Below are 27392 nucleotides of genomic sequence, written 5' to 3' on the forward strand. Positions count from 1 at the left end.
TCTGTGTTGATTTTGTACCCTGCACTTTACTTTCTTTGTTTATTATTTTTAGTAGGTCTTTGGTGGATTCTTTAGAGTTTTCTATACATAAAATCATGTCATCTGCAAATAGTGACAGTTTTACTTCTACGTTTTCAATTTGGATACATTTTCTTTCTTTTTTTTTTTTTGCCTGATTTTTCTGGCTAGGACTTCGAACACTGTGTTAAATAAGAGTGGCAAAAGTGGGCATCCTTGTCTGGTTCCTGTTCTTAGAGGGATAGCTTTCAGTTTTTCAGCATTGAGTATGATGCTGATGGTGTTCTTGTCATATATGACCTTCACCATGTTAGGGTACTTTCCTTCTATACCCATCTTATTCAGAGTTTTTATCATAAATGGATGCTCTATCCTGTTGAATGCTTTCTCTGCATCTATTGAGGAGATCATGTGATTTTTATTCCTCATTTTTTTTAATGTGGCATCTCACATTGTGTGATTTGCAGATGTTAAACCATCCTGGCATCCCTGTAAGAAATCCCACTTGATCATGGTGTATGGTCCTTTTAATATATTGTTGTATTCAATTTGCTAGTCTTTTGTTGAGGATTTTTGCGTCTATGTTCATCAGTGATATTGGCCTATAGATGTAATGTGTATAAGAATAATAGCATCAAAAGAAGGAAGAGAGAATAAAACTATAAAGGAGTAACATTTCTATATTTCACAGGAATTAAGTTAGTAATAATCTGAAGAAGTTTCTGAGAAGTTAAGATGTACATGGTAAGCCACAGAGCAAACAGTAAGAAAATTACTCAAAAGTACAGTGAAAAAAATCATTAAACGAGTTAAAATGTTACACTAGAAAATATTCACATAATACAAAGGACAGCACTAAAGGAGGAATAGAAGATAAAAGAGACATAAAATATATTGAAAACAAAAAGTAAAATGGCCGATGTAAATCCAACTTTACCAATAATAACACTAAACATGAATGGATTGAACAATCTAATCAAAAGACAGAGATAGTCAGACTGGATAAAAAAAACAAGATGCAGGAGCCGGCCCCATGGCACAGCGGTTAAGTTTGCATGTTCGGCTTCAGCGGCCCCAGGTTCACCAGTTCAGATCCCGGGTGTGGACCTACGCACTGCTTGTCAAGCCATGCTGTGGTAGGCGTCCCATATATAAAGTAGAGGAAGATGGGCATGGATGTTACCTCAGGGCCAGTTTTCCTCAGCAAAAAAGAGGAGGATTGGTGGTAGATGTTAGCTCAGGGCTAATCTTCCTCCAAAAAAACCCCAAACAACAACAACAACAAAAAACCCAAGATGCAAGTATATGTTGTCTACAGGAATCACATTTTAGATTTAAAGATACAAATGGATTTAAAGAAAGCATAAGAAGGGTGAAGTGGCTACACTAATATCACACAAAGTGGACTTCAAAGTAAGAAATGTTGCTAGAGATGAAGGATATTTTATAATGATAAGAGTTTTGATCTCTCAGGAAGAAGCACATATGCACCTAAAAACAGAGCTCTAAAATAAATGAAGCCAAAACTAACGGAAATAAAGAGAGAAATATACAATTCGACAATAATAGTGAGAAACTTCAATGAGTCATTTTCAGTAATGAATAGAACTACTAGACAGAGATCAACATTGAAATAGGAAACTTGAATATTATAAACCAACTAGACCTAACAGACATCTAGAGAAAACTCTACTAACAGTAGTAGAATAAACATTCTTAACTGCATATGGAACATTCTCTGGGATAGACTATATTTTAGGGTATTAAACAATCCCGAATAAATTTAAAATAATTGAAATCATACAATGTATGTTTCCCAAACACCATGAAATAAAATTAGAAATCAATAGCAGAAGGAAATTTTGGATTTCCACAAATAAGTGGAAATTAAACAACACACTTCTAAATAATTGTGAGTGAAACTATAAATCACAAGGGAAATTATAAAATACTTTGAGATGAAGAAAAATGAAAATACAACATACCAAAACTTATGAGATGCAGCTAAAGCAGTATTTAGAGGGAAATGGAAATATAGGCTGTAAATGCCTGTATTAAGTAAAAGGAAAGATCTCAATTCAATAACCTAAATTTCCACCTTCAGAAACTAGAAAAAGAAGAGCAAACTAATAATAAAAGATGCAGAAGGAAGGAAATCCTAAGGATTAAAAGAGAAATTAGTGAAATAGTAAGCAAGAAAACAATACAGAAAACCTAAAGTTGGTTCTTTGAAAAAATCAACAGTATTGACATACATTTAGCTAGACTGACCAAGAAAAAAGGGAGAAGAGTCAAATTAATACAATCAGGAATGAAGAAAAGGATATCACTACCGGGGCTGGCCCCGTGGCCGAGTGGTTAAGTTCGCGCGCTCCGCTGCAGGCGGCCCAGTGTTTCGTTGGTTCAAATCCTGGGCGCGGACATGGCACTGCTCATCAAACCACGCTGAGGCAGCGTCCCACATGCCACAACTGGAAGGACCCACAACAAAGAATATACAACTATGTACTGGGGGGCTTTGGGGAGAAAAAGAAAAAAAATAAAATCTTTAATAAAAAAAATAATAATAATAATTTAAAAAAAAAAGGATATCACTACCAACTTTACAGAAATAAAAAGGTTTATAAGGAAAAACTACGAACAATTTTATGTCAACAAATTAAATCCCATACATGAAACAGAAAAATTTCTAGAAAGACACCACTGAGACTGACTCAAAAAGATATAGCAAATCTGAAAGGACCTATAGTAACTAAAGAGATTGAATTAAAACATCTTTTAAAAGTTCTACAAAGATCGGTCTAGGCACAAATGGTTTCACTGGTCAATTCAACCAAATATTTAAAGAAACATGTATACCATTTCATCAAAATATCTTCCAGAAAATAGGAAAGGAAAAAACACTTTCCAACTCATTTTATTAGGCCAGTATTATCCTGATAACAAAACCAAACAGGACATCACAAGAAAAGAAAACTACAAAACATATGCTTTATGAATGTAGACATATTCATATTCTCAACATTTGTTGAGGAAAAAATACCAGCAACTGAATTCAAAAACATATAAAGAAGGGCTAGCCCAGTGGTGTAGTGGTTAAGTGTGCACGTTCCACTTAGACAGCCTGGGGTTTGTTGGATCCCGGGCGTGGACATGGCACTGCTTGGCAAGCCATGCTGTGGCAGGCGTCCCACATATAAACTAGAGGAAGATGGGCACGGATATTAGCTCAGGGCCAGTCTTCCTCAGGAAAAAAAAAGAGAGGAGGATTGGTGGCAGATGTTAGCTCAGGGCTAATCTTTCTCAAAAAAAAAAGTATAAAGAGGACTATACAATATACAAGTGAGATTTATTCAAGAAATACAAAATTGATTTTATATACGAGAATTACTTAATGTAATACACTAGATGAATAAAATGAAGGATGGAAAAGACGAGATCATCTCTAAAGATCCAGAAAAAAAAATTGATAAAATTCAACACCCTTTCATGGTAAACACTCAACAAATTAGAAATAGATGGGACTAACTTCCTCAATCTGAAAAAGGGCATCTACAAAAACTCACAGCTAGCATCATGCTTAATGGTGAAAGAGTGAATGCTTTCCCCCCTAACATCAGGAATAAGACATGGATATCCACTCTTGCCACTTCCATTTAACATTATATTTGGAGGTTCTAGCTAAGACATTTGGGAATAAAATAAAAGGCAGCAAGATTGGAAAGAAAGAATAAAACTATCTCTGTCACAGATGACATAATTTTTTATATAGAAAATCCTAAGGAATCTACTAAAATATATTAGAACCAATAGATGAGTTCAGCAAAGTTGCAGAATACAAGATCAATATACAGAAATCTGTTGTATTTCTATATGATAGCAATGAGCAAACCAAAAATGAAAGTAAGAAAACAATTCTATTTACAGTATCATGGAAAAGAGTTAAATACTTAAGAAGAAATTTAACAAATAAGTGCAAACTGCTACTCTGAAAATTACAAACCACTGTTGAAAGAAATTAAAGAAAACCTACAGAAATTGAAAGACATCCTATGTCCATGAATTGAAAAACTTAGTATTGTTATGATAGCAATACTACACAAATTGATCTATATATTTCACGTAATCCCTATTAAAGCCCCAGCTGGTTTCTTTGTAGGAACTGACAAATTGATTCGAAAATTCACATTGAATTGCAAAGGACCCAGAATAGCCTAAACAATGTTGAAATGAAGAACAAAGATGAAGGACTCACACTTCTTTATTTTTTTTATGTTACTAACTGCGTTTCTTTTTTTTTTAAATTTAACTTTTTTTAATTGCAGTAACATTGGATTATAACATTATATAGCTTTCGGATGTATATCATAATATATTTTGAATTCTGTGTAGATTACATCATGTTCACCACCCAAAAACTAATTATTGTCCATCCCCTCACATGTGAGCCTAATCACCCCTTTTGCCCTCCCCCCCACTCCCATGGTAACCACCAATCCATTCTCCATTGCTATGTGTTTGTTTGTCATTGTTTTTATCTTCCTCTTATGAGTGAGATCATGTGGTATTTGACTTTCTCTCTCTGACTTATTTCACTCATAATACCCTCAAGTTTCATCGATGTTGTCACAAATGGCCGGATTTCATCATTTCTTATGGCTGAGTAGTATTCCATTGTGTATAAATACCACATCTTCTTTATCCATTCGGCCCTTGATGGGCACCTAGGTTGCTTCCAAGTCTTGGCTATTGTGTATAATGCTGCAGTGAACATAGGGGTGCAGGCATCTTTATGCCTTTGCGTTATCAAGATCTTTGGATAAATACCCAGCAGTGGGATAGCTGGATCATATGGTAGATCTATTCTTAATTTTCTGAGGATACTCCATACTGCTTTCCATAGTGGCTGCACCAGTTTGCACTCCCACCAGCAGTGTACAAGGGTCCCCATCTCTCCAACATTTGTTGTTTCCTTTCTTGTTAATTACAGCCATTCTGATGGGAGTGAGGTGATACCTCATTGTAGTTTTGATTTGCATTTCCCTAATAGCTAATGATGCTGAGCATCTTTTCACATGCCTGTTGGCCATCCGTATATCTTCTTTGGAGAAGTCTCTGTTCAGATCTTTTGCCCATTTTTCAATTGGGTTGTTGGTTTTTTGTTGTTGAGCTGTATTAGTTCTTTGTATATTTTGGATATTAACACTCTATCTGATATATGGTTTGCAAATATTTTCCCCCAATTGTTAGGTTGTCTTTTCGTTTTGTTGACGATTTCTTTTGCTGTGCAGAAGCTTTTTAATTTGATGTAGTCCCATTTGTTCATTTTTTCTTTTGTTTCCCTTTCCCGGTCAGACACGGTACTTAAAAATATGCTGCTAAGACTGATGTCAAAGAGCGTACTGCCTATGTTTTCTTCTAGAAGTTTCATGGTTTCGGGTCTTACATCCAAGTCTTTAATCCATTTTGAGTTGATTTTTGTCTATGGAGTAAGGAAATGGTCTACTTTCATTCTTTTGCATGTGACTAGGGCTCACACTTCCTGATTCCAATACTTACCACGAAGCTACAATAATCAAGACAGTGTAGTACCAGCATAAAGACAAATATATTAATCAATAGAATAGAATTAAAAGTCCAGAAATACACTCTTACATTTTTGGTCAAACAGTTTCAGGCAAAAGTTCCAATTCAATAGGAAAAGAATAGGATTTTCAACAGTTGGTAAAGGGACAACTGTATGTCTACATGCAAAATAATGAAGGTGGACCCTTTTTTCACGCCATATGCAAAAATTAATTCAAAATGTATCACAAACCTAAATATAAGAACTAAAACTATTAAAATCTTAGAAATTATAGGAGCAAATCTGAACTTGAGTTAATTAAAATCTTAGATTCAACATGGAAAGCAAAAGGGAAAAAAGAAAAATAAATAAATTGGACTTCATTGATATTGAAAACATTGTGCTTCAAAAGATACCACCAAGAAAGCTCAAAGACAATTCACAGAATTGGAGAAAATATTTGCAAATCATATATTTGATGAGGGACTTGTATCTAGAATATATACAGAACACTTTCAACAAGATAATAAGACAAATAACTCAATTTTGTAAAAACACACAAAGAATCTGAATAGACATTTCTCCAAAGATAGAAAAATGACCAATTAAACACATAAAGAGATGTTCAACTTCATTAGTCATCAGGGAAATGAATAGAAACATCACAAATACCACTTTATACCTTCAAGGATGGCTATAATTAAAAAGAGGTAATAAGAAGTGTTGGCAAGGATGTAAAGGAATTGGAATTTTTATACACTGCTAGTCAGAATATATAATGGCACAGCCACTGTAGGAAACACTCTTGAAATTCCACAAAAGGTTAAACATAGTTACGATATGATCAGCAATTTCACTTCTCAGTATATACTCAAGAGAATTGAAAACACAGAAACTTATTTATAATAGCATTTTTTATAATAGCCAAAAAGTGGAAACAAACAAATTGTCCATCAACTGATTGTTTAATCAATTGTGCTATATCCATACAATGGGATATTATTTGACAATAAAAAATAATGAAGTAGTGATAATGCTACAATATGGATGGATCTTGAAAATATGCGACGTTTAAAAAGCCAGTAACAAAAGACCACACATTTTATGAGTCCCTTCATATAAATGTTTATCACTGGCAAATCTACAGAGACTGAAAATATATTAGTGGTTGTGTAGGGTTGCGTGGGTTGGGGAGAAATGAGTGATTGCTAATGGGAATGGGGTTTCTTTAAGGGTGATGAAAATGTTCTAAAATTGATTGTGGCGATGATTGCACAATTCTGTAAATATACTAAAAAACATTGAATTGTACATTTTAAATGGATGGACTGTATGGTATTCAAATTATGTTTTCAAATGCTGTTATGAAAAGTTAATTCAGATAGAGATTGCCTTCATCTGGAAAATTATCTTTGTGTGCACTTTTAATACATCTTTGGATGCTCAGCACCCCTCTCATTCATAATCATTCAGTTATGTCCATGGCCTCAATGACATATATTACAAGACCATTGTAATACGTGTAATTTGTAAGTGTTATAAGAAATTGAACAGGATAGAATTATAAGACTCTCTAGAGGAAATAGATCCAAACTGGAAACCACTTGCGTAAGTCATCCTAGAGGGCGAGAAACCTAAGTTTTTTTTCAAAATAGTAAGCAGAAATTAACCAGGCAAATTGTAGAGGTAAACATAGGCTAGAAATAGGCAAGGGTTCAGAGGAGAAAGAGCTTAGGGCTTTGAGAGAACTGCAGGTGACTTGGCATAGATGGCATGTGGAACAGTGGGTCTGGGATGGACTAGGAGGTTGGAAATAAGACTGGAAAGGTAATCAAGTACTCAATAATGAAAGGTCCTGGATTCCATGCCAGATTGTCTATTTCACAGTGAACGTAAAAGAATACCACTGACAAGTTTTAAGCATGGGTATTTCATGAAAAGATACAAAGTTTTAGATGTTTTTTCCTAGCTGCAATTTAGGGGATGAATTAGGAGTGATCAAGACTGGAGACAGAGTTCAGGTAGAAGATATAATATTCTGAGTTAGAGATGATGGAGGCCTGAACTAGAAACATGGCAGTGGGAATGGAGAGAAAGGGGCACATTCTGGCAAGATTATGGGGATAAAATCAACAGGATTTTATGTTTAATTAGATGTGAGGATTGAGAGAAAATAATACTTACTTCTGCAAGGATTTTTAAACATTATATAATTTTTTTACGTCAGTGCTCAAAAAATGATAGTTTTTATTTTAATTGTGTTCATGTTTTATACACTCAGTCCTTAATTACAGGGATAATATTGCTAGTAATAGTATAATACTTTTTTCCTCTTAAGCTGAAATTGCTCTTATTACATATTGTTAAAGAGAATCTTCACTGAATTTATAGTTAGTTGGATTCCTACAGTGATAGCTGTTAAATGACTTTTTCCAGGTATTACTACATTACTACTCTGATAAGGGTTTCTGCTTCTAGTTATTTAGCTCTGGTCGGTCTCTCTCTCTCTCCTCTCTCCCACACCCCATTACATTTAGCTTATTTTCCCAGTGGAGATGAGATGGATCTTATGCCGATTAGATCAAAGCTGAGGCCAGATCCCTCCTTGTGCTGAACATAGGCTACCAATATCTATCCACCCTGGTGCACGGGGTGTTATTTCTGAACCCTTTATATAATGCAATACACAAATCTAAAAACAAATTTAAAAAAAAACAATTTCTATGAATAAATTACAGCAATCCATATCCTACAGCATAAATCCTAGAAAAACAAGGCTTTTTTTTTTGTCCTTTAGTCTTTGCCAAATTGTCAAAGATACTTTGACCTAAAAGGAGAGTATGTATAATAGCCTTTAACAGTGTAAATAAGCTTGTTTCTTCTACCAAGGCAGGGACTTTGTTTTCTTACCTTTATTGAGCTTGTAAAAATGTCTTAATTCTAAATGGTTCCTTAGAGATGCTCCTTTTCCTTTTGAAATCAACATTTCTGACCCTTTTATTAAATATTAACTCACAGCCTGTGCTAGGCAAAGGAATATTAAATGCTTTTCCCTGGGGAAAAAAATTCAATGGCAAAATTATTCACCAGAGTGGGGTTTAATGGGGAAAACGTAGGAACTACTTTAGTATCCGAAATGAGGACACTCTTGAAAAAATTCCAGTCCTATACAATGAGGGTGAGTTTTAGAAGAAAACTGAATAGCCATAGATGTTTTAGGTATGTTCACAACACATTGAAAAGCAAATTATGACATAAAATATATTCAGTATGATTCTATAATTGTTTTAAAATGCTTCTGGATAGTGAAAGCTTGTAAAGGTATAGAAAATAATATGTCTGAAGTGGTTCTTATCTATATTTTAATGTGCTTGTTCTCATTTTTTAAAATATACTTGTAAAATGAAGTAATAAAAGAAAATGTACAATTTCAATTTTACAAAACTTAAAAAAATATTTTGACCAATTTAAGTGGGCAGGGATATGTGCACTCTTCTACACTACTAGTCGATATAAACTTTAAGGGAGAAACATTTGACTACAGAACAAAAAAATATTTCATATGTCCATATCATTCCACAATTCCAATAGTAATGAATGGAAAGCAATAAAATATTCCAAGACATTCAGTTACAAAGGCGTTCATCATAAAATTAATCTTACAAGTAAAAAATCAGAACCATTTTAAACATACCCCAAGGCAGTTTGGTTGCAGAAATTATAGCTCATCCCTGTGATAGAATATTACATAACAGAATTAAAGAATATTCATGATTTAAAAATATGGTCCCAGAGAACTGTTATAGTGAAAATACCCTCCAATGAAACAATGCTTGTTGTATTATAAATATAAAGGTATGTAGATATCTATTTATTTAAAAAGTATTTTGTCAAATAGTGGTATTAGGATTTTGACTTTCTTTTATTACATTAGCAATTTTAAAAAATATTTTCTATTATGTACATGAGCAATTTGAAAAAATGTTTAAAATAAATAAAAACAAAAAAGAAATAGAAATTTCCCTGACAAAATATTGGTAAAAATGCAGAAATGACTGCAATACCAAGCACAAAAAAGAATACAGATATCCAGGTCCTCTTACAATACTGGTGCACCTTACAAAGTTAAGCTTATGCTATCTTTATAGATGGCTATTTAATAATGCACTCCCCCACAAAACTGCCCATATCCTTTGACCATTTAATTTTTCTTTTAGCAATGTTAGTTCAGGAAATGATCTTGTAGGTCAGCAAGATTTGCACACTATGACGTACTTGGCAGCTTGGATAAAGAAAAATAGCAACAATCAAGATGTTCAACAATGAGGAAATAGTTAAAATATATATACACACATACACAAAAACACAGAGCTATACACATGGATATATACGTAAGTATATCTATTTATCTGTCTATTGAATCATCAATTAAATGGAACATTAACACTCAAAGAAAATATTTTAAAAGTATCTTTAATGACATGAAATGAAGTTCAAGAGTATGTGTGTGTATAAATATACAAATACACACACATTTATGTATGAAAAAGCAGATATAAAAACAGTATGTACATAATTATATACATATATGACATATGCATAAGAAAATTACTACAGAGGTACAGCCAAAAATGTCTCAGGTAGTTCTTGGAAAATATTACACAGGTAAGAATGAAAATGTTTCAGGAAGATATCAGTGGTCATGAGGATTGATTACTGGTGACATTAATTCTCTTCTGTTAACTTTTCTGCTTTGTGATTTTTTTCCTGCAATGAACCTGAATCATTTTTCCGGCAATGAGGAAAAGGGCAGGAGGTGGGCACAGGGGAGAGAGGTGATAAACAATATTTAAATCCAGCAACACAACAGCAAGAACAGCGAAATACCATTTGCAGCCCATCAAGTTGGCCAAGTCACACACAAACACCCTCCCCCCCGACACACACCCTCACACATCAATTACAGTGACCAGGAGACTATGCAGGGGAAATGGGCATACTCTTTTTACTAAGCTGCGCTGGCTGGCATGAATGCAAATCGGTACAATGCTTATGAAGGGACCATTTGTCAACATACAGGAAAAGTCTTTAAAATGTCCATATGTGGATCCTGCAAGTCCACAATTAAGAAGACCATCCGGTATGCTAGCAAAGATTTGGCTTGACATGGAAGGATTCACTCATCAGAGTACACAGTGTTGGGTTTAGACACAGAGGAAGAACTAGGCACCACCTGAATGTGCCAACAATGCAGGAATGATTACAGAAATGTTAACGTCCATAGACACACTCTGCAGGCACTGAAGATGACGTGTCGGAAGCCTGTTGAATAATATGGAAAGAAGTCAGAAAGGTTGACTTTTGTTTGGTTTTAGTTTCTGAAAAGGCAGGTTAAGAAACACCACATACATGAACCACTCTATAACAGTGTTTTAAAAGGGAAGGTAGGGTGAGGGTGAGGAGGGGGGGGTGGAGAGAAAGAGAGAGAGAGAGAGAGAAGAGGGCCTGGAAAAACAGCACAGCAAAAAGGTAAAAGTGGTTGTCTCTGGGTAGTAGGATCACGGGGAGCAATTACTCTCTTGGCTTTCCCTCATCTGATTTCCTTCTCCTTTCTGACGTTTCTACCATGAAATTGTATCACCTGTGCAGTAAACAAAGAGAGAAAGAAAGTGCTTTTTAAACCAAACCACAAGGAGAAGAGGCAGCCTTCAACCTATCAAGTGGCACAGATTAGCAAGATTATTCACAACCCCCTTGGTGGGTGTGCCAGGAGAGGGAAGGAAGGAAAGAGAGGGGAGGGGAGGAGAAGAGGAGGAAGAAGGAGCAAGGGGAGAGAGAAAGAGAGGGAGAGAGAGAGGGAGAGAGGGGGAGAGGGAGGGAGGGAGAGACAGAGAAAGAGAGAGAGAGATGAAGGGAGGGAGAGATTGAGAGAGAGAGACCTGCGCTCCCAATACAATACACTGCTGGTGGGTTGGGGGGTAAAGGTGGGGCTGTAAACCGGGTGGGAGCCAAGGTTTGGCTCTGCTGGCTGGCTCACTCCTGGGATGTCTTCATCGAAAGGTAGCCTCCTCATCGGTGTCTTCCTCGAAATCCTTGACGTCAGCACTAGTGGACTGCCTGGCCCAGGCTCCCCTTTCGGCCTCTCGTTCTTTATGCGACTTGAATCTTCCCACGAAAATTTTGCGGTAGTTCAGGAACATGCCATTCATCGCATCGATGGCCCGCTCCGCAGACTCCTGCTTCTGGAAGTGCACGAACCCGTAGCCCTTGGGCCCCTTTTCGTCGCAGGCCACTTTGCAGGAGAGGATGTTGCCGAACGCCGAGAAGATGTTGTACAGCGCCTTGTTGTCGATGGTCTTACCCAGGTTCTTGATGAAGACGTTGCCCACCCCGCTCTTGCGGAGCGAGGGGTCCCGCTGGGACCACATGATGCGCACCGGCCTGCCCTTGATGACATCAAAGTTCAGGGTCTCCAGGGCCCGCTTGGCGTCCACCGGTTGCTGGTAGTTGACATACGCGTAGCCCAAGGAACGGCGGGTGATCTTGTCCCTGCAAATGCGGATGGAGAGGATGGGCCCGGCCGGGCTGAACTTCTCGTACAGCATTGCCTCTGTCACCTCAGGGTGCAGGTCGCCCACGTACAGCGAGGCCATAGGAAAGTCCGGGTTCCTCTCGGAGCCCACACTCGCATCTGCATCTGCATCCGCGGCGACAGCCGCTGCCGCCGCTGCCGCTGCCGCCGCCGCCGCCGCTGCCACCGCCGCTGCCACCTCCGCATCCGCATCCGCCTCCCCCAAGGGGGGCGCCGCAGCCTCTGCGGCGGCGGCGGCTTCGGCCGCACTGGCCTCTGCCACCGACACGGCCGCTGCCGCCAAGGCGGCCTCCGCCTCCTCCCCCGTCAGGGGGGTCGCTGCCTCCCCCAGGGTGGCCTCCGCCACTGCCTCCTCTACTGAGGCCTCGGCCTCCACCTCAGCCTCCAACTCTGCTTCCGCCTCCGCCACGGAGGCCTCCGCCACCGCCTCTGCCACGGTCGCCGCCGCAGCCTCTGCCGCCGCCGCCGCCGCTGCCGCCACCGCCGCCGCCACTGTCGCCGCTGTCGCCACGGTCGCGGGTGCCGCCAGGTCGCTGCCGCGACCTCTCTTCCCGCGAGCTGGTGGGGGGCGGAAAGGCGGGAGAGGGCAAGAGGGCAGGTGGCCGCCGGAACCCGGGCCGGGGACGCGAGCCAGAGCTGAGGCCGGGGACCCGGGGTCAGGAGATAATGGCGAGTCCAAGTCACCTGGGATGGCGAGCGCTGCCAGGAGCGCGCCGATGCCAGTCGCCGCAGCTTGCAGCCTGCAACCTGCAGACTGCAGCCTGCCGCCGCCGCCGCCGCCGCCGCCGCCGCCGCCGCCGGGTCGTGGGCTAGCGTGCGGGGCGCGGGCGGGCGGGCAGGCGGTGTGTGATGGGGGGCGGGGGGTGTTGGCGTCTGTGGTCCGGGCAGCTGGGAAGGCTTCTATCTCTTTGGTTCCCCCTGTGGCTGCTGCGGGGCTGTGGGCGGCGGGAGGAGGCGGGAGCGGGACACTGGGGTGGGGGGTGGGGGGCAAGGGTGTCAGTTCTCAGCGTCTCGGGCCGCCCAGATATTTATGAAGAGGAAGCCAAGGAAAGGGCTCCACTGTGGACTGAGGGAATATGGATTAGATTTAGGGAGTTTGGTTTTATCCCTCCTCTCTCCATAGAACATTTAAATAATTCAGTCAAGTACAAGAGACGGTGAGTGGCATTGAGAATACGCTTGCCTGGCCTAAACAAAGCCAAGAAAAATGGTTTTCCCACATTCAGGGATTCTCCCTACGTCAACGCGTGCACACACCCTCCAACATCACTGCCACCAAGGAAACAACAACTATTCTGTGCGCGAGCTGGGACGAGAGGGGCAAACTCCTTCTGCGGCCTGCTGACCCATTTTCTCAGAGATCTCCCCCTTTTTTCCAGCTCTTCCCCTCCTCTGCAACGCTGGCAAAAGAGGGAATAAAGAACACAAGAACACGTATTCATTCATTCATAATGCCATGCCACAAATATTCATGGAGCCGGTGCCGGTCCCTAGGGACACCGGGGTCTGCGAGGCAGGAGGACATGGACTAGTTTTGAGCTTGTCCTTGGGAACAGACAGTCTGGGCTGGAAACCCTGCCCTTATTCCAGACTATGGGAGGACTAGGGACCTGGGGTTCTTCAGCGCCCCGACTCCTCCCTCCCATGCAGCCTCAAGATATGCAGCCTGGAAGTGGGAGAATCAAGAGCACCCTGTCCTTAGTGCTGTCCTTAATGATACCGTGAGGAAAACCCAACCAAGCGCTGGGCACAGGGCCTGGTCCAGAGCCAGGTGCTTGTTTGTTCTTGGCTCTGCCCTCAAGATGCTGAGGTTCCCAGCATGAACCAAGAAATGCACATCCATGTTCAAAACAAAACCCAAACCCGAAATCTCTCTAGAATGAGGTGCCTGGTCCCAGCTGACCAGCTAATATTTATGGAAGCCTTATCAAGTACTTGGCACTGGGGGCTAAGGGACAGGCAATGCAATAAGTGAGCAGTGAGTCTTGATGGACTGGAGGCGTGGGGCAGGGTGAGAAAAGGTGAGCAGTGGGTGTTGTGGGAGCAGAGAGGCCACCCAGGACCAAATTCTGAGGGGATAGACAAGTGAGCAACCATTAGAGTAGAGTGTAACAGAGGCCAGAGTCCCGCTTCCCCCAGAAAGGAGGACGCAGCCACTAACTTCCTGGCAGGAATCAAGTGAGGCTGCACAGAAGAGGAAACCCCCAAGGTGAGCTCTGGAAGATGAGTTGGCAGTCCACCTTGTTGAGGCAGGAGAGAAGGCAATCCAGACAGACAGATCAGTCTGTGTCCAAGGCTTTGATGTGTGGTCACTTCTGGTCATGCCTAATAACCTGGCGTCCACAGAGCTCATGGTCTCCAAGAGCATATGGCAGGAGATGGGGCTGGAAGGTGTGGGGCCCTGAAAAGCAAGCTAAGGTGCTTGGACTCTATACCCAAGCTCACCAGCACCACTCGGTACTTTCAGGGAGGGAATCGGTATGATCAGATCTTTAGAAAGAGTACAAATTAAATATCAATACAGAAAGTAGCTAAGAGAGTGGATCTTAAAAGTTCTCATCACAAGAGGAAAAAATGTGTAACTATGTGAGGTGATGGATGTTAAACTACATTTATTGTGGTAATCGTTTCACAATACGTACACATGCCAAATCATTATGTTGTACACCGTACACTTATACAAGGTTATATGTCAATTATATCTCATTATAACTCGGGGGAAAACAACAATACACATATAAATGCACTTGTGCCCCCCCCCGAAACACACACGCACACAACTGAGACAGAGCTGATAGAACAAAAAGAAGACAACAGATGTGACCAGTTCCAGGAGAGTCAGAACAGCCCTTCCCTCTGTCCGTCCTTTCCTTCCATAAATAGGGGTTTCACACTTACCGTGAGCCGGGCATTGAACTGTGGACTGTGGGGTCAGGTATAAAACATAATCAAACCATAGCCCCTTCTCTCAGGATGTTTCACTCCACTAAAGCTCAAGCTGCCCACACAAATAACAAGCAGATATGCCAGCAGAGGGTTATAGGTGCTAATGTGATTGGACTATGGTGGCCATGGAATTTCATCTACCCAGTATATATTCTCTTCTCCTCCTCACTCCTGCCCATCCACTTTCTTTGGGTAAATAAAGCTGTTTTCTGTGGTGGCAGCATTGGCTGGTGGACCTGGGCAGTTGCACATGACAGAACGACCCTGAACCTGCGGAACTCACCCAGTCACCATGGGGTGCGAGGCAATGGGAACTTCCCATTCCCTGGCTGGAAAGCATCCCAAGACCACTGAGAAGCAGACACGCAGACATGTACCTCGCCAGCTTGCAAAATCCAGCCCTCTGCCCCTAGACAGGGCTCGTGTCAGCAAAGGAGCAGAACAGAGACGGGAGAAGCCTGCTGTACAGCTGATGCCCGACCAAGGTGATCACTGTCACCGCTGTTAGGAGACATCTCCGGGGGGTCTAGGTTGCTTGTAGGCAGGAGGCAGATGAGCTGTGCCTCACCATTCCAGGTGGCCATCCAAGAGGGACCCGAGGAGGCAGAGGCCATGGTTTCTGGGGGATAGGGGATGTGGGGATGATGAGAAGAACTTAGCCCATTGTTAGGAGACATAAATGACAAGGGGGACCAATTCAAGGACCAGGACTCAACAAGATCTCTTTCTATGGCATTGACTTCCAGCCCATAGAGCCGACAGAAATCAGTGAAGTGGCAGGAAAAAGAGATTCAGGGAAGTCATGCTGTAGCCAGCGAATCCCCAAACCCACCAAACCTGAAGACAATCCCTAGGTCCCTGAAGCTCCAGCAACAGGAACAGGGCTACTAAAGTGACAAGGAGAGCAGTTGGGGCATGCATCTCAAGTTCTTTCTCACAGAGGCCCCCGTAGTGTCCCCCGTCCTTTCTTTAGTCAGTTCCTGGTCAGTTTCTGCCATCTGCAATCAAAAGTGTTCTGACTACTAGGCGCTGTGACGGAGGCAAAAATGAAGAGCCCTGTGGAGTGTCAGTGGAGGGAGGGAGAGGTCCCTTTCTTGTGGGAGGAAGTGTTATTCATTTCATTCACTCAATGATTCCACAAGTATTTATGGAGAGCCTACTGTGTAGCAGGCATTCTTCCAGGCAGGGGGACCCTGCACTCTGGGAGCTTGTTTTCTAGTGGGGAAGACAGACAGTAAACATGTCAGAGAATGTAAACACACTTAAAGGTTGCTACAAATGCTCTCGGGGAAATAAACCAGATGACTTGGTACGTATTACCTAGAATCCAAGGACGGCCCTTCTGAAGGCAATGCAAAGTGGCCCGTCCTGCTAGGAACCAGTGGGAGAACCTGCCCAGCAGGGAGAACTGCAATTCCCTTGGCCTTGTGGCAGAAAAGAGGGGCACCAGAAGGCTGGAACCCACTGAGAGAGGGGATGGAGGGAACAGCGGAAGGTCCAGTGGGGAGAAGGAGGCATGACGAAGAGTTTGGGTTTTACTCAAAGTGCTCTGGGGAGTCAGAGAGAAGACTGAATCAAGGGAGTGCCATGATCTAATTACATCCAATAATTTCTCTCTGGCTGCTCTCTGCACAAAATACTGCAAGTGGGCAGGGCACAAAGGAAGTTTGGAAACCAATGCAGACCCTCTTGCAGTAGTCCAGTTGAGAGATGACAAGGGCTTGGCCCACACTAGCAGCACGAATTTTGGGAATAGTGAATGGGTTCACATGATACTTTGGAAAGAGAAGAGACATCACTTGCTGATGGATTGAAGGCAGTTGGTGAACAAAATTAAGAAGTGAATGATTACCATGAGAGTATTTTCTTGCAAGTCTTGACCATGGAGGTGTTATGTATGGTCAAAGGCAGTACAGGGAGTGAGTGTGGTAGATTTGTAGAAGGGAGAAAGAGGCTTGGGGGCGTGTGTGTCAAGAGCTCCTATTTGCACGTGTTAAGTATCTGAAATCTGTATGTCATCCATGTGGGCTTGAAAAACAGAATTATCTATTGAGACAACAGGACACAGATAGTATTTAAAGCCATGAGACTGGGCAGGATTACCTAGAGAGAGTATAGTCAGGAGAAGGTGGCGCAGGGCTATTCCCTGAGACATGCCAACATGTAGAAGTTGGGTTGAGGATGACAAGCCAGCAGAAGAGAGTGAGAAGGACCGGGCAGTGAACGGGCCAGCCCCAAACCTGACTTCTCTCCAAGGCCTTGCATGGTCCAGCCTCAGTGTCCTCACTCAGGTCCCGCTTTCAGTGCTCCTGGCTGCATGGGCATGGGACTTTGTTTAAAATGGGACAACAAAGACTTTGTGTGCTACGGTTTAGACTTCTCTTTCTGTTCATGTCTGAGTGGAGCTTTAAAAAGAGATGAGTTCAGATATAGAGACATTCAAAGAGGGTTTGGAGCCAGCACTGCTCTTCCATTTCATGTGGCCCACCTCCTTCTTACTATCAGGAGGGAGAAATAGAAAGGAGTGGGGATGCAGTTCAGAGAGCAGAGGAAAAAAGTAGAAGAGATTGAAAGAAGGTAGGGGATGCAGGGGAAGAGGGAGGTACCAATGGGGAGAGGGACAGATCACCTCTTTTTGCAAAAACAAGTCAAAACACTGATAACAGGGATCTACATAAAGAAGTCTCTTCCCATGAATTTCTCATTGACGTGGCTGTAGGAAGGACGCTCAGGGGAATAGAGAATGAAAGCATAACTGTATTTGGGAACTGTAGGGAAATTGGTTTTGTCAAGTCACACTGCCCTCCAAATCCCCCCGAATGAAAAGAATGTTGAGATACAGGCCAACAAAAAAGCAGCCTTAGGCTTTTGTTTAGGAAGAACTGCAAAGTGTTTGGATGTGCACCTGTTACTTAACGAATAATAGCAGTGATTATGAAGTTGTCTTGAATAAATACAACACGTTTAGCAAACGGTCCTTTGGATTCTTATAGAGTGAAGAGTGTCAAGGGAGAGAGATATGTGGGGAAGGGAAGGCAGGGGAATCGGGCCTATAGAAATAAGAGCCCCAGGACATCAGGACATACACACGATCATGTTTGTCACAGAAGGATTCATTTCGGGCAAACTAGGACACAAAGCAAGCCCTCATCAGTTGGGGAATGACTGAACACAAAGTGGTGTAGCCGTTTGTCGACGAAAATAATCCATAACCAATCTATAAATGAAAATTTGGGTGAGTTTATTCTCAGCTTAAATCTGAAGATTATAACCAGGGAGAGTCTTTCCACAAAGGAATAGAGCACTCCAAAGAAGTAGGGGTATACAGGGTGGTTATATGCCCTCAAAGAGTATGTTTCACATATGATTGAAATGTCCCTTTTACAATAGTCACCAGGCTGATCTGTCAGCACAGCGACTGATGGAAACAGCAGATAGGCCTGCGGTCTCAGTGAACCCCACAGGGTGGCAGGTCCGTTGCCTCGAGCTGGGCGGTCACAGGTGAGCACTGCAATCAGTTCCCAGCCTAAAGAAAGATGCTTAATCTTTAAGGAGATGCCAACGTTGGGAGGGGGAGGGAAGTTGCACCTTTATTTCAAAATGTCTAAGCAGATATACAATGCATGCTCAATGGCCACAGTCAGGCCTTTTTGGAAAAACAAAGCCAGGTCGAATTAGGTTTATACCAAATGGTTTCCTCATATACTCCAATGTATCCTATTGCTTGCCATTTTTATTTGTCACATTCCATGGATTATTTGTGCAACCATTAACAAGCATGAGTTAAGTCTATATGGGGTGATTTAGAGGGACCTCCAAAATATGCTGTTATTAAGTGAGAAAAGCAGATGGTAGAGAAGGGAACGGTGTATGGTCCCATTCTTGTCAGGGGAAAAAGAGACATGAGGTTGTGATCTCATACTTGTTTTCTGCCTATTTGGCATCTCCACACGGATGTCTCACAGGCATTTCATCCTTAACTGGCAAAAATGAAACTCCTGAGCTTCTTTCACCTGCCACCCCCTACTCACTAACTTTGCTCCTCCCACAGACGTCTTCCCCTTTTCGATGAAGAGATGAATAGCACCACCATCTATCTGGCTATTCAAGTGAAATAGCAATCAAGAGGCACCCGTGTTTCCTCCCTCTCCCATTCCCACATCTTCCTCTGGCCACTATCTCATCCTTCGCAGTTCCTATCACCTCTACCTTCCAGACACCGCTTGAATCTCTCCAACTCCACTGGAGTCCACCATTGCTTCTCTCATGGGTTACTGCCATAGCCTCCTAACTGGTTGCCCGCTTCCACCTGGTCTTCCTTCGCCATCCAGTAGGCAGACTGATCTTTCTGAAAAATGAATGGTGCCTTTTGCCAACCCTACTGAAAACCCACAGAGGGCACCCCATTTCACTTTGACTAAAGTGCAAACTCCTCAACATGACTTAAATATAATGAGCTGTGTGACCTGGCCCTTGCCAACTTCTTCATTCTCACCTTTTTATATCCTGACTATTGTGGGCCTTTTCAGAATTCTCTGCCTACTTCAGGACTCAAGCTGCATCCTTCCTCAGGGCTTCCACCTACCTGAAACAGTCTTACTCTATCCTTTTAAAATCATGAACAGGTTTTTGAACATACAGAAAATTACACCATGTCACAGAACACGCACCCAAGTACACATCACTCAAAATGAAAAAAATAACATTTGTCCTATTTTTGTTTTAGATGTTTAGTTTTTAGGGCAGTAAAACAATACAAGATACAGCTACCGTCCCCATCTGGAGCCTTCCCTAGTCCCATTACCCTCTTTTCTCCCTCCGCCACAATAGGGCACATACCTAGATCACTTCTGGGTGTGCTTAAAGGCAGGAGACAAACAAGTCCTCAGTTTCTTTCTCTAACTTCTTTTTCTCTCTTTGTCTCTTTCCTCTCACCCCGTCCTTGAGGTTAAGATAATTTCTTGGACCCTTTGCTCTTTGTCTCTCAGAAGCAGACAGGGTCTACAAAAGGGAACATAACTGATGATATTTTGGTTCAGGATGCTCGTGAGAAATGAGGACGCCTATACTCCTAGCCGTTCTTGTGTATTCCTAAATTCCTGGGCCTAAATTCCTCAAAGAAGATGAGCCTTAGAATCAAAGGGACTTGCAAGCAGAATTCCAGAGCAAAATATTTAACCAGTCTGAACCTCAGTGTGTGCTTTGAGTGTGAATTTCAGAAACTCTAATTAAGGTTCTCAGGAATTTCCTTTATAACAAGTAGTTTGGCCCCAACCCTGCTTAGGACTCAAGAACAAATGGCTGTCTCGACTGATGGTTTTTACATAGCATTTCGGATACTTTTCTCTCTGGGAACCAAGTCTCCTTCGAACGTATGCTTAAAATTTTAACTCGCACCCTTCTTTGTCATAATCTTAGGCAATGTACAGACGTGATCTTATAAAAATATACCTATAGATATGCCCCAGGCCATGACTCACTAGCTGTGTTTACCTCGGTCAAGTTGCTTTACCTTTTTTGTTTCTTTAGCTCTGGAGTCCTCATCTGTACAAAGGGATATTTGTAAGGATGAAAAGAAGCGATAACTATGGTAAGTGTTTTTCACAGTGTGTGGCATGCATTCAATGCCCAACACAAGAGACTCTTTATTAATATCATTTCCCTCTGTTCAGCTGGTTTTTGAAGGCCCAGTGTCTTTCCTTTCTTGTGCCCAAGGAAGCCTGACATTTTCTCTCCAACCAGGAGCAAAGTATCGGTTCAGAGGGAGTCTGATCCTCTGGGTTACATCCCAGGTAATGGCAGGATTTTACTCTAGGCAGCTGCCTGATTCTCCGGCCTGAACTCACTTAGCTTACACCCTCATACAGGTTTTCCTTAATTCTCCCAACCTTAGGACCTTTTTATAATCCATTTATTTATTTCCCCTGAGGTCCAAAGATCTTGCAAGTCAACACATGAAAGCATGCCACTTTCTGTACTCAAGAAGATTTCGTAATACTATCTCAACGAAACTGAGTACGGAGTTGGGAGTGAATTTTCACTCAACTGCCATTCATCCCGTCGAGCACCCTTTTTGGTGTCATTTTGGAGATAATTACTGTAAGGTGACACATTCCTTCAACTTCCTTGCTGTAGGATACTGAATGCAGTTTGATGGCTCCGGGATGTCTCTGGAACACTACTATCAACATTCATGACTATGCTGTCGCCCATTCATGGATTATGGTTGTGTGAGTGGTCGATCTACTGTACTATGAGTTGTTGAGCAATTTAAGTTTTCACTCTGTATAATAAATGTAAAATAAAATCTCCTTCCATATGGTAAAGTTTTACTAAAGTCATGGTGATTAACTTGGGGACCTCCTCCCATGCACACCATCTTCTAAAAAAAAATTGTTCTTACTGAAAGAAAGTTATGGACATGGTAAGTAAAATCGTGATGATCAGAAGGTACAAAGGAGCCTATGATGAAAAGCAAAGGTCCGAGACCCCATCACTTCCCACTCCTCAGTTGTGCTCCACAGGGTAGACCATTTTAATAATTCCTGTTTGCGTTGTTCTGGCAGTTACCTTCCTTACATCTAAAGAAAGTGCTTAATCTGGTATTTCAGTAATTCATCAACTTCAGACATCATTCTCAAGTGACCACATTCTACTTAGAGAGGAGAATTTAACTCGCTCACAGTCTCTTCACTTCAATCTGCCCTCACTTTCTTTCTCTTGGTTTTTATACTTTCTTTTGGTTTTTAGTTCCTCTATTGCTGACCCTAGTAACTTTAAGTAATATGCTTAACCCTCAGTTTCTTGCATATACCTTAGTCAGATTACCTTGATTTTCTATAAAATGAGGATGTTACCAGGCCTATCCTTCTCTTCCTTCAACTTCTCTTCCTCCTTTCTACATCTTCTTCTAACCAGATTCATAATCATTTCCATCCACTTCTGGAAACATCATCGAATCCTTTCTGCTTTGAAAAGCAATACAAGCCTTTTATCTTTTATTGAATCTCTAATAGTGTTGACCACAGGGCCACATTTCTTCACTGAGTGTAGGCTGGGCACTAGAAGGAGATTAATCCTCTCTCTTTCTTTATTCCATTAAGTTTGAAATGTCTGCCGCACTTGAGTTTGATTTATATTTCATTGATGCATCAAATTCACTTTCTCGCTCTCTCTCTTTCAGACACACACACAAATACACACACACACACGCACACACACACACTTATATGCTTGTCACGCAATTGATCAGTAAACCATTTAATCCCATAACAATTCATGAAATAGGTGCTGTTTTAATCTCCATTTTACACCTAGGAAAACTTTGGTATCAAGTATTTAAGTAAGCTGCTAAGGTCTCACATAGTCTAAGTGGCAGAGCCTAGAATTTGATTCAAAGACAGGCAGTCTTGCTCCAGAGTTGCTCCTGGTGACCACTATCTTATTCTACACTAAGCTTCTCTCTTTTGGTTGATCAGAATCTATAAATATTACCAAATTAGCCCATGCTGTTAAAATGGGAGGAACAGTGCACAGATGTGTGAGTAATGGTTGACAATCAATCCCCTTGTTATCGCAACCCCCACCAATCCAAGACTGTGAAGGTTACAGAGAACATTATTATCTGGGTTATTTTTTTACACTTTTCTCAAGCTCATGGAAACCTACAAAACTAGGTTGAAATTTTCCTGAGTAGCTTTTTTAAATTATTTTGTCAATAGTATCATACACTTTACATTTTTCTGTGACTTTCTATGTTCATAGAACAGGTTAACACATGCAAATCAAATTAATTCTGTTTTGTTAAAATCTGCGCAAGGGAGTAACTGGAATTTATGCAACAATGCCTTGATTGTTTCAGGTGTTTTATTTTTTATTTTTGCAGACAAGAAGACAGAAGTCACTCTTACCTTTGCTCCCCTTTCTTTAATGTTGTTTTTTTCTCAGTCCGCTTTTAAGAATTTCTCTTTATTTTTGTTCTTAGAGCAATTAGTTTATGGTGGGCCTTGGTGAGCCTTTCATTCTGTTTGCTGTTTGGAATTCATATACCTTCTCCGAGCTTGTGCGTTTATGGGTTTGCCTCATATTTGGAACATTTTCTACCATCATATCCTCAAATATTTTTCTGTCTTTCTCTTCCTTATTTTCCTTCAGCGACACCAATTACATGTAGGTTTGGTGACTTGACATTGTCCCAGAAGTCAATGAGACTCTTTTCTTTTTTGTTTGATCTTTTAAAAGCTTTATTGAGGTATAACTGACATACAACAAAATGCACATATTTAGAGTAGACAATTTGATGTGTTTTGACATATGAACCGTGAAATTATCTCCACAATTAAGAAACATTTCCACATATCTCTTGCAAGCCTTTCCCCCCAATTCTCCCTGGCTCTTTCCTCCCCATCACCAGGAACAAACATTGATCTGCTTCCTCTCACTATTAGATTGCGTTGCATTTTCTAGAATTGTGCATGACTGATGATTGTCACACACACACACACACAGTATGATATGAACTTTTTTGGATCTAGCTTCTTTCAATTAGAATAATTATTTTGAGATTCATCCACATTTTAGCACGCATCAATACTTCATTATTATTTATTGCAGACTAGTATTTCGTTGTGTAGATATACAACACTTTATTTACTTCTTCACCTGCTGATGGACATTTGGGATGTTTCTATTTTTGGCTATTAAAAATAAAGCTGCTTTGAAAATTGTGTTGGCTAATGTAAAACATCCAAAGTAAGCTTGCTCAACTTTTCCTAAAGACATTTTCATACGATCCATCATATTATGACTTAAACATTCATCTGAACAATGTTGTGCAGCATTTGCAACAACTTTAAGACAACAGATCTGTAGTGTTCTCAAAAGAAAAAGAAAGCAAAATGTTGAACTTTCAGCCTTAGAGAAATTCTTATCTTTTAAAAAGAGAAATTGTTATCTTAGTGAACAATGACTTCTTGCACAGAAAAAATAAAATAAAATAAAGCTGCTATGAACATCCTTGTACAAGTTTTGTGTGTATGTATGCTTTCATTTGACTTGGTTAAATACCTAGGAATGGAAAGGCTGAGTCATATGTTAGGTGTGTATTTAACCTTTTATAAAACGCAAAAACAGTTTTCCAAAGCGGTTGTACATTTTACATTCACATCAGTGCTATATGACAGTTCCAGGTCCTTCAAATCCTAGCCCACACTTGCTATGCAGAGTCTTTTTTAATTTTAGCCATTCTAATACATGTGAAGTGGTATCAAACTGCAGCTTTTCATTTCATTTCCCGAAAGACCAGGGATGTTGCACATGTGTTCAAGTGCTTATTTCTCATCCACGTATCTTCTTTGGTGAAGTATTTGTTCTAACCTTTTGTCCACTTTCAGCTTGGTTGTTTGTATTCTTAATATTGAGTTTTGAAAGTTGTTTCTGCTGTAGATATTCTGGATAACAGCCCTAAATCAGATGAATGTTGTATCTAAGAAGACTTGGCCCAATGCAAAGTCAGAACAGGTTTCTATATGTTTTCTTCTAGAATTTTAGCTTACATTTAGGTCTATAATCTATTTTGAATCCATTTTTGCCCATATATAGTAAGAAGCACTGATCAATGGTCGTATTTGGGGGGTAGGAATATGCCCCCTAGCACCACCTCTTGAAAAGACTATCCATTCTACAGTGAATTGTCTTTGTGTCTATGTTAAAAATTAATTGTCCTTATATGCGTAGGTTTACCTCTGCATTATCTATGCTGTCCAATGGTCCATTTGTCTATCTTTATGCCAATATCACGGTGTCTTGATAACTGCTTGTTTATAGTAAGTCTGGAAATAAGATAGTATTAACTCTCCAACTTTGTTTTTCTTTTTTTAAGGTTATATTGGTTGTTCTAGGTCCCTTGTAATCTCAAATGAAATTTAGAATATTCTGGTCTATTTCTACAAAATCTTTTCTGGAATTTCAAATGGGATTGTATTTCTACAGGTCAATTAGGGGAAAGCTGGCATGTGAACTATATTGCATCTTCTGACCAATGAGCATGGAATATCTCTTCATTTATTTAAGTCTCCTTTAATTTCTCTCAACAGCAGTTTCAAGATACGTATCTTGAAAGTATTATCCTTCAGTATTTTATATTTTCGGATGCAGTTATAAATTTATTTCAATTTCTCACTGCTTGTTACAAGTATATACAAATACAACTGAGTTTTGTATTTTGACGTTGTATTGTATCCTGCAACCTGGCTAAACTGATTTGTTAGTCTAGCTGCTTTTTGTGTGGATTCCTTAAGATTTTCTATATATAAGACCATGGCATCTTCAAAGAGAGATCATTTTACTTCGTTCTTTCCAATCTGGGTGCATTTTATTTCTTTTTCTTGCCTTTTTTCCCTTGCTAAAACCTTCATAGAAGTGGTGAGTGTGGACATCCATGTCTTGTGCCATATCTTAGAGGGGAACCATTCAGTCTTTCACCATTAAGTATGAGGTTAGATGTCAGATATTCGTTAAGTGCCCACTATCTGGTTGAGTAAATTCCCTTCTCTTCCCAGTTTGGTGAGAGTTTTTATTATGAAATGGTGTTGTATTTTGTAAATGCTTTGTTGAGATGATGATATGGTTTTCTGGTTTTAGTTTGTTAACATGGTGAATTGCATTGTCTGATTTTTGAAAGTCAGGTGAACCTTGTATTCTTGGGATAAACCTCATTTGGTCATAATGCACTAAGATTATAATATATTGTTAGATTTGATTTGCTAAAATATTGTTTAGCAATTGTCTATCTTGCTCATGAGTGATGTTGGTCTATACTTTTCCTTTCTTGTAATGTCTTTTTCTGGTTTTGGTGTCAGAGTGATGCTGGCATCATAGAATGAATATAAAAATTAAATTAAAATTAAAATGAAGTTATCTGAAAGGATTTTATGTTAAGTTGGTATTATTTCTTCCTTGAGCATTTGGTACATTTCACCAGTGGAGCTACATAGAGTTTTCTTCATATTTTTATTTATAAATTCAATTTCCTTAGTAGGTATAATACTCTTCAGGTTATTTCTTTCTTATTGAATGAACTTTGGCAGTTTGTGTATCTTAAGAAATTTGTCTATTTCATCTAAATTGCTGAATTTATTGGCATAGACTTGTTCACAATATTTCCTTATTATCATTTTAACGATATCATTTAACAGGCTGTGTCATGATGTCACCTGCCTCATTGTGACATTGGTAATTTGTGTCTTCTCTCTCTTTTCCCTCAACAGTTAACCTAAAGGTTTATCAGTTTCATTGATCTTCTCATAGGAAATACCTTTTGTTTCATTGATTTTCTCCATTGTTTTCCTGTTTTCTTACTTACTTTGGCTTGAATCTCCCCTGCTTTGTTAAAATGGAGTCTGAGGTCTCTGATTTGAGACTTTTCTTCTTTTCTTTATATGTAAAGTGTGTTTCTTGTAGACAACATATATTTGGGTATTGCTATTTTTATCCAGTCTGACAGTATGTCTTTGAATTGGTGCATTTAGCCCATTCACGTTTAAAGTGGTTATTGACATAGTTGGATAAATATCTACTATATTCGTAACGGTTTTCTATTCATTGCACTTGTATTTTGTTGTTTCCTCCCCTTTTTTCAGCTTTCTCTGGATTCAGTTGAGCATTTTATATGATTCCATTTTACCTCCTCCTTTAGTATGCAAATTATGCTTTTAAAAAGCTTTTTAAGTGTTACCCTAGAGTTTGCAGTATATATTTATACCAAATCAAAGTCAATCTTCAATTAACACTGCACTGCTTCATGTGTAGGGCAGGTACCTTATAAGAAAGGATTCCTAATTCCTCCCTCCTGTTCCTAATGGCAATGCTGTCATCAATTTCACTTATCAGTGTGCTATAATTATTGAATACATTGTTACTATTATTAATTTAAACAAGCAGTTGTTTTCAAGATGAGCTAAGTATAAGAACAATAAATAATTTTATTCTACTTTCATTGCTTCCTTCTTCTACATTCTTCCTTTCATTACATAGAATTGAGTTTTTGACCTTTATCATTTTCCCTCTGAGGAACTTCTTTCAACATTTTGTGCACACCAGGTCTGTTGGCAATGAATTTCCTCAATTTTGGTTTGTCTGAGGGAGTCTTTATTTTGAAGAATAATTTTTTTTTTGAAGAACTTTTGAGGAGTAATTTCTCTGGATATAGATTGCTCAATTGGTGATTTTTTTCTCCGAACATTTTAACTATTTCATCCACTCTCTTCTTGT

At 40.3% G+C, this 27392-nt stretch overlaps 2 protein-coding genes across 2 annotated transcripts; both read right to left on the minus strand.

Annotated features, from left to right (window-relative positions):
- Window positions 1–7628: 7628 nt before the first annotated feature.
- On the minus strand, window positions 7629–12251 carry PABPC1L2A (poly(A) binding protein cytoplasmic 1 like 2A). The gene has a single exon (XM_014850083.3). It carries the CDS (start codon window positions 12235–12237, stop codon window positions 11635–11637), a length of 603 nt encoding a protein of 200 aa, XP_014705569.3. The 5' UTR covers window positions 12238–12251; the 3' UTR covers window positions 7629–11634.
- A 302-nt stretch (window positions 12252–12553) lies between these two features.
- On the minus strand, window positions 12554–15088 carry LOC139042606 (rRNA 2'-O-methyltransferase fibrillarin-like). The gene is made up of 3 exons (XM_070501760.1): window positions 15075–15088; window positions 12827–13144; window positions 12554–12734 (listed from the first exon to the last, which is right to left on the minus strand). The coding sequence occupies exons 1-3, from the start codon at window positions 15086–15088 to the stop codon at window positions 12554–12556; spliced, it is 513 nt and encodes a 170-aa protein (XP_070357861.1).
- Between the last annotated feature and the right edge of the window lie 12304 nt (window positions 15089–27392).

Source organism: Equus asinus, chromosome X (genome assembly GCF_041296235.1).
Source record: "Equus asinus isolate D_3611 breed Donkey chromosome X, EquAss-T2T_v2, whole genome shotgun sequence".
Lineage (NCBI taxonomy): Eukaryota > Metazoa > Chordata > Mammalia > Perissodactyla > Equidae > Equus > Equus asinus.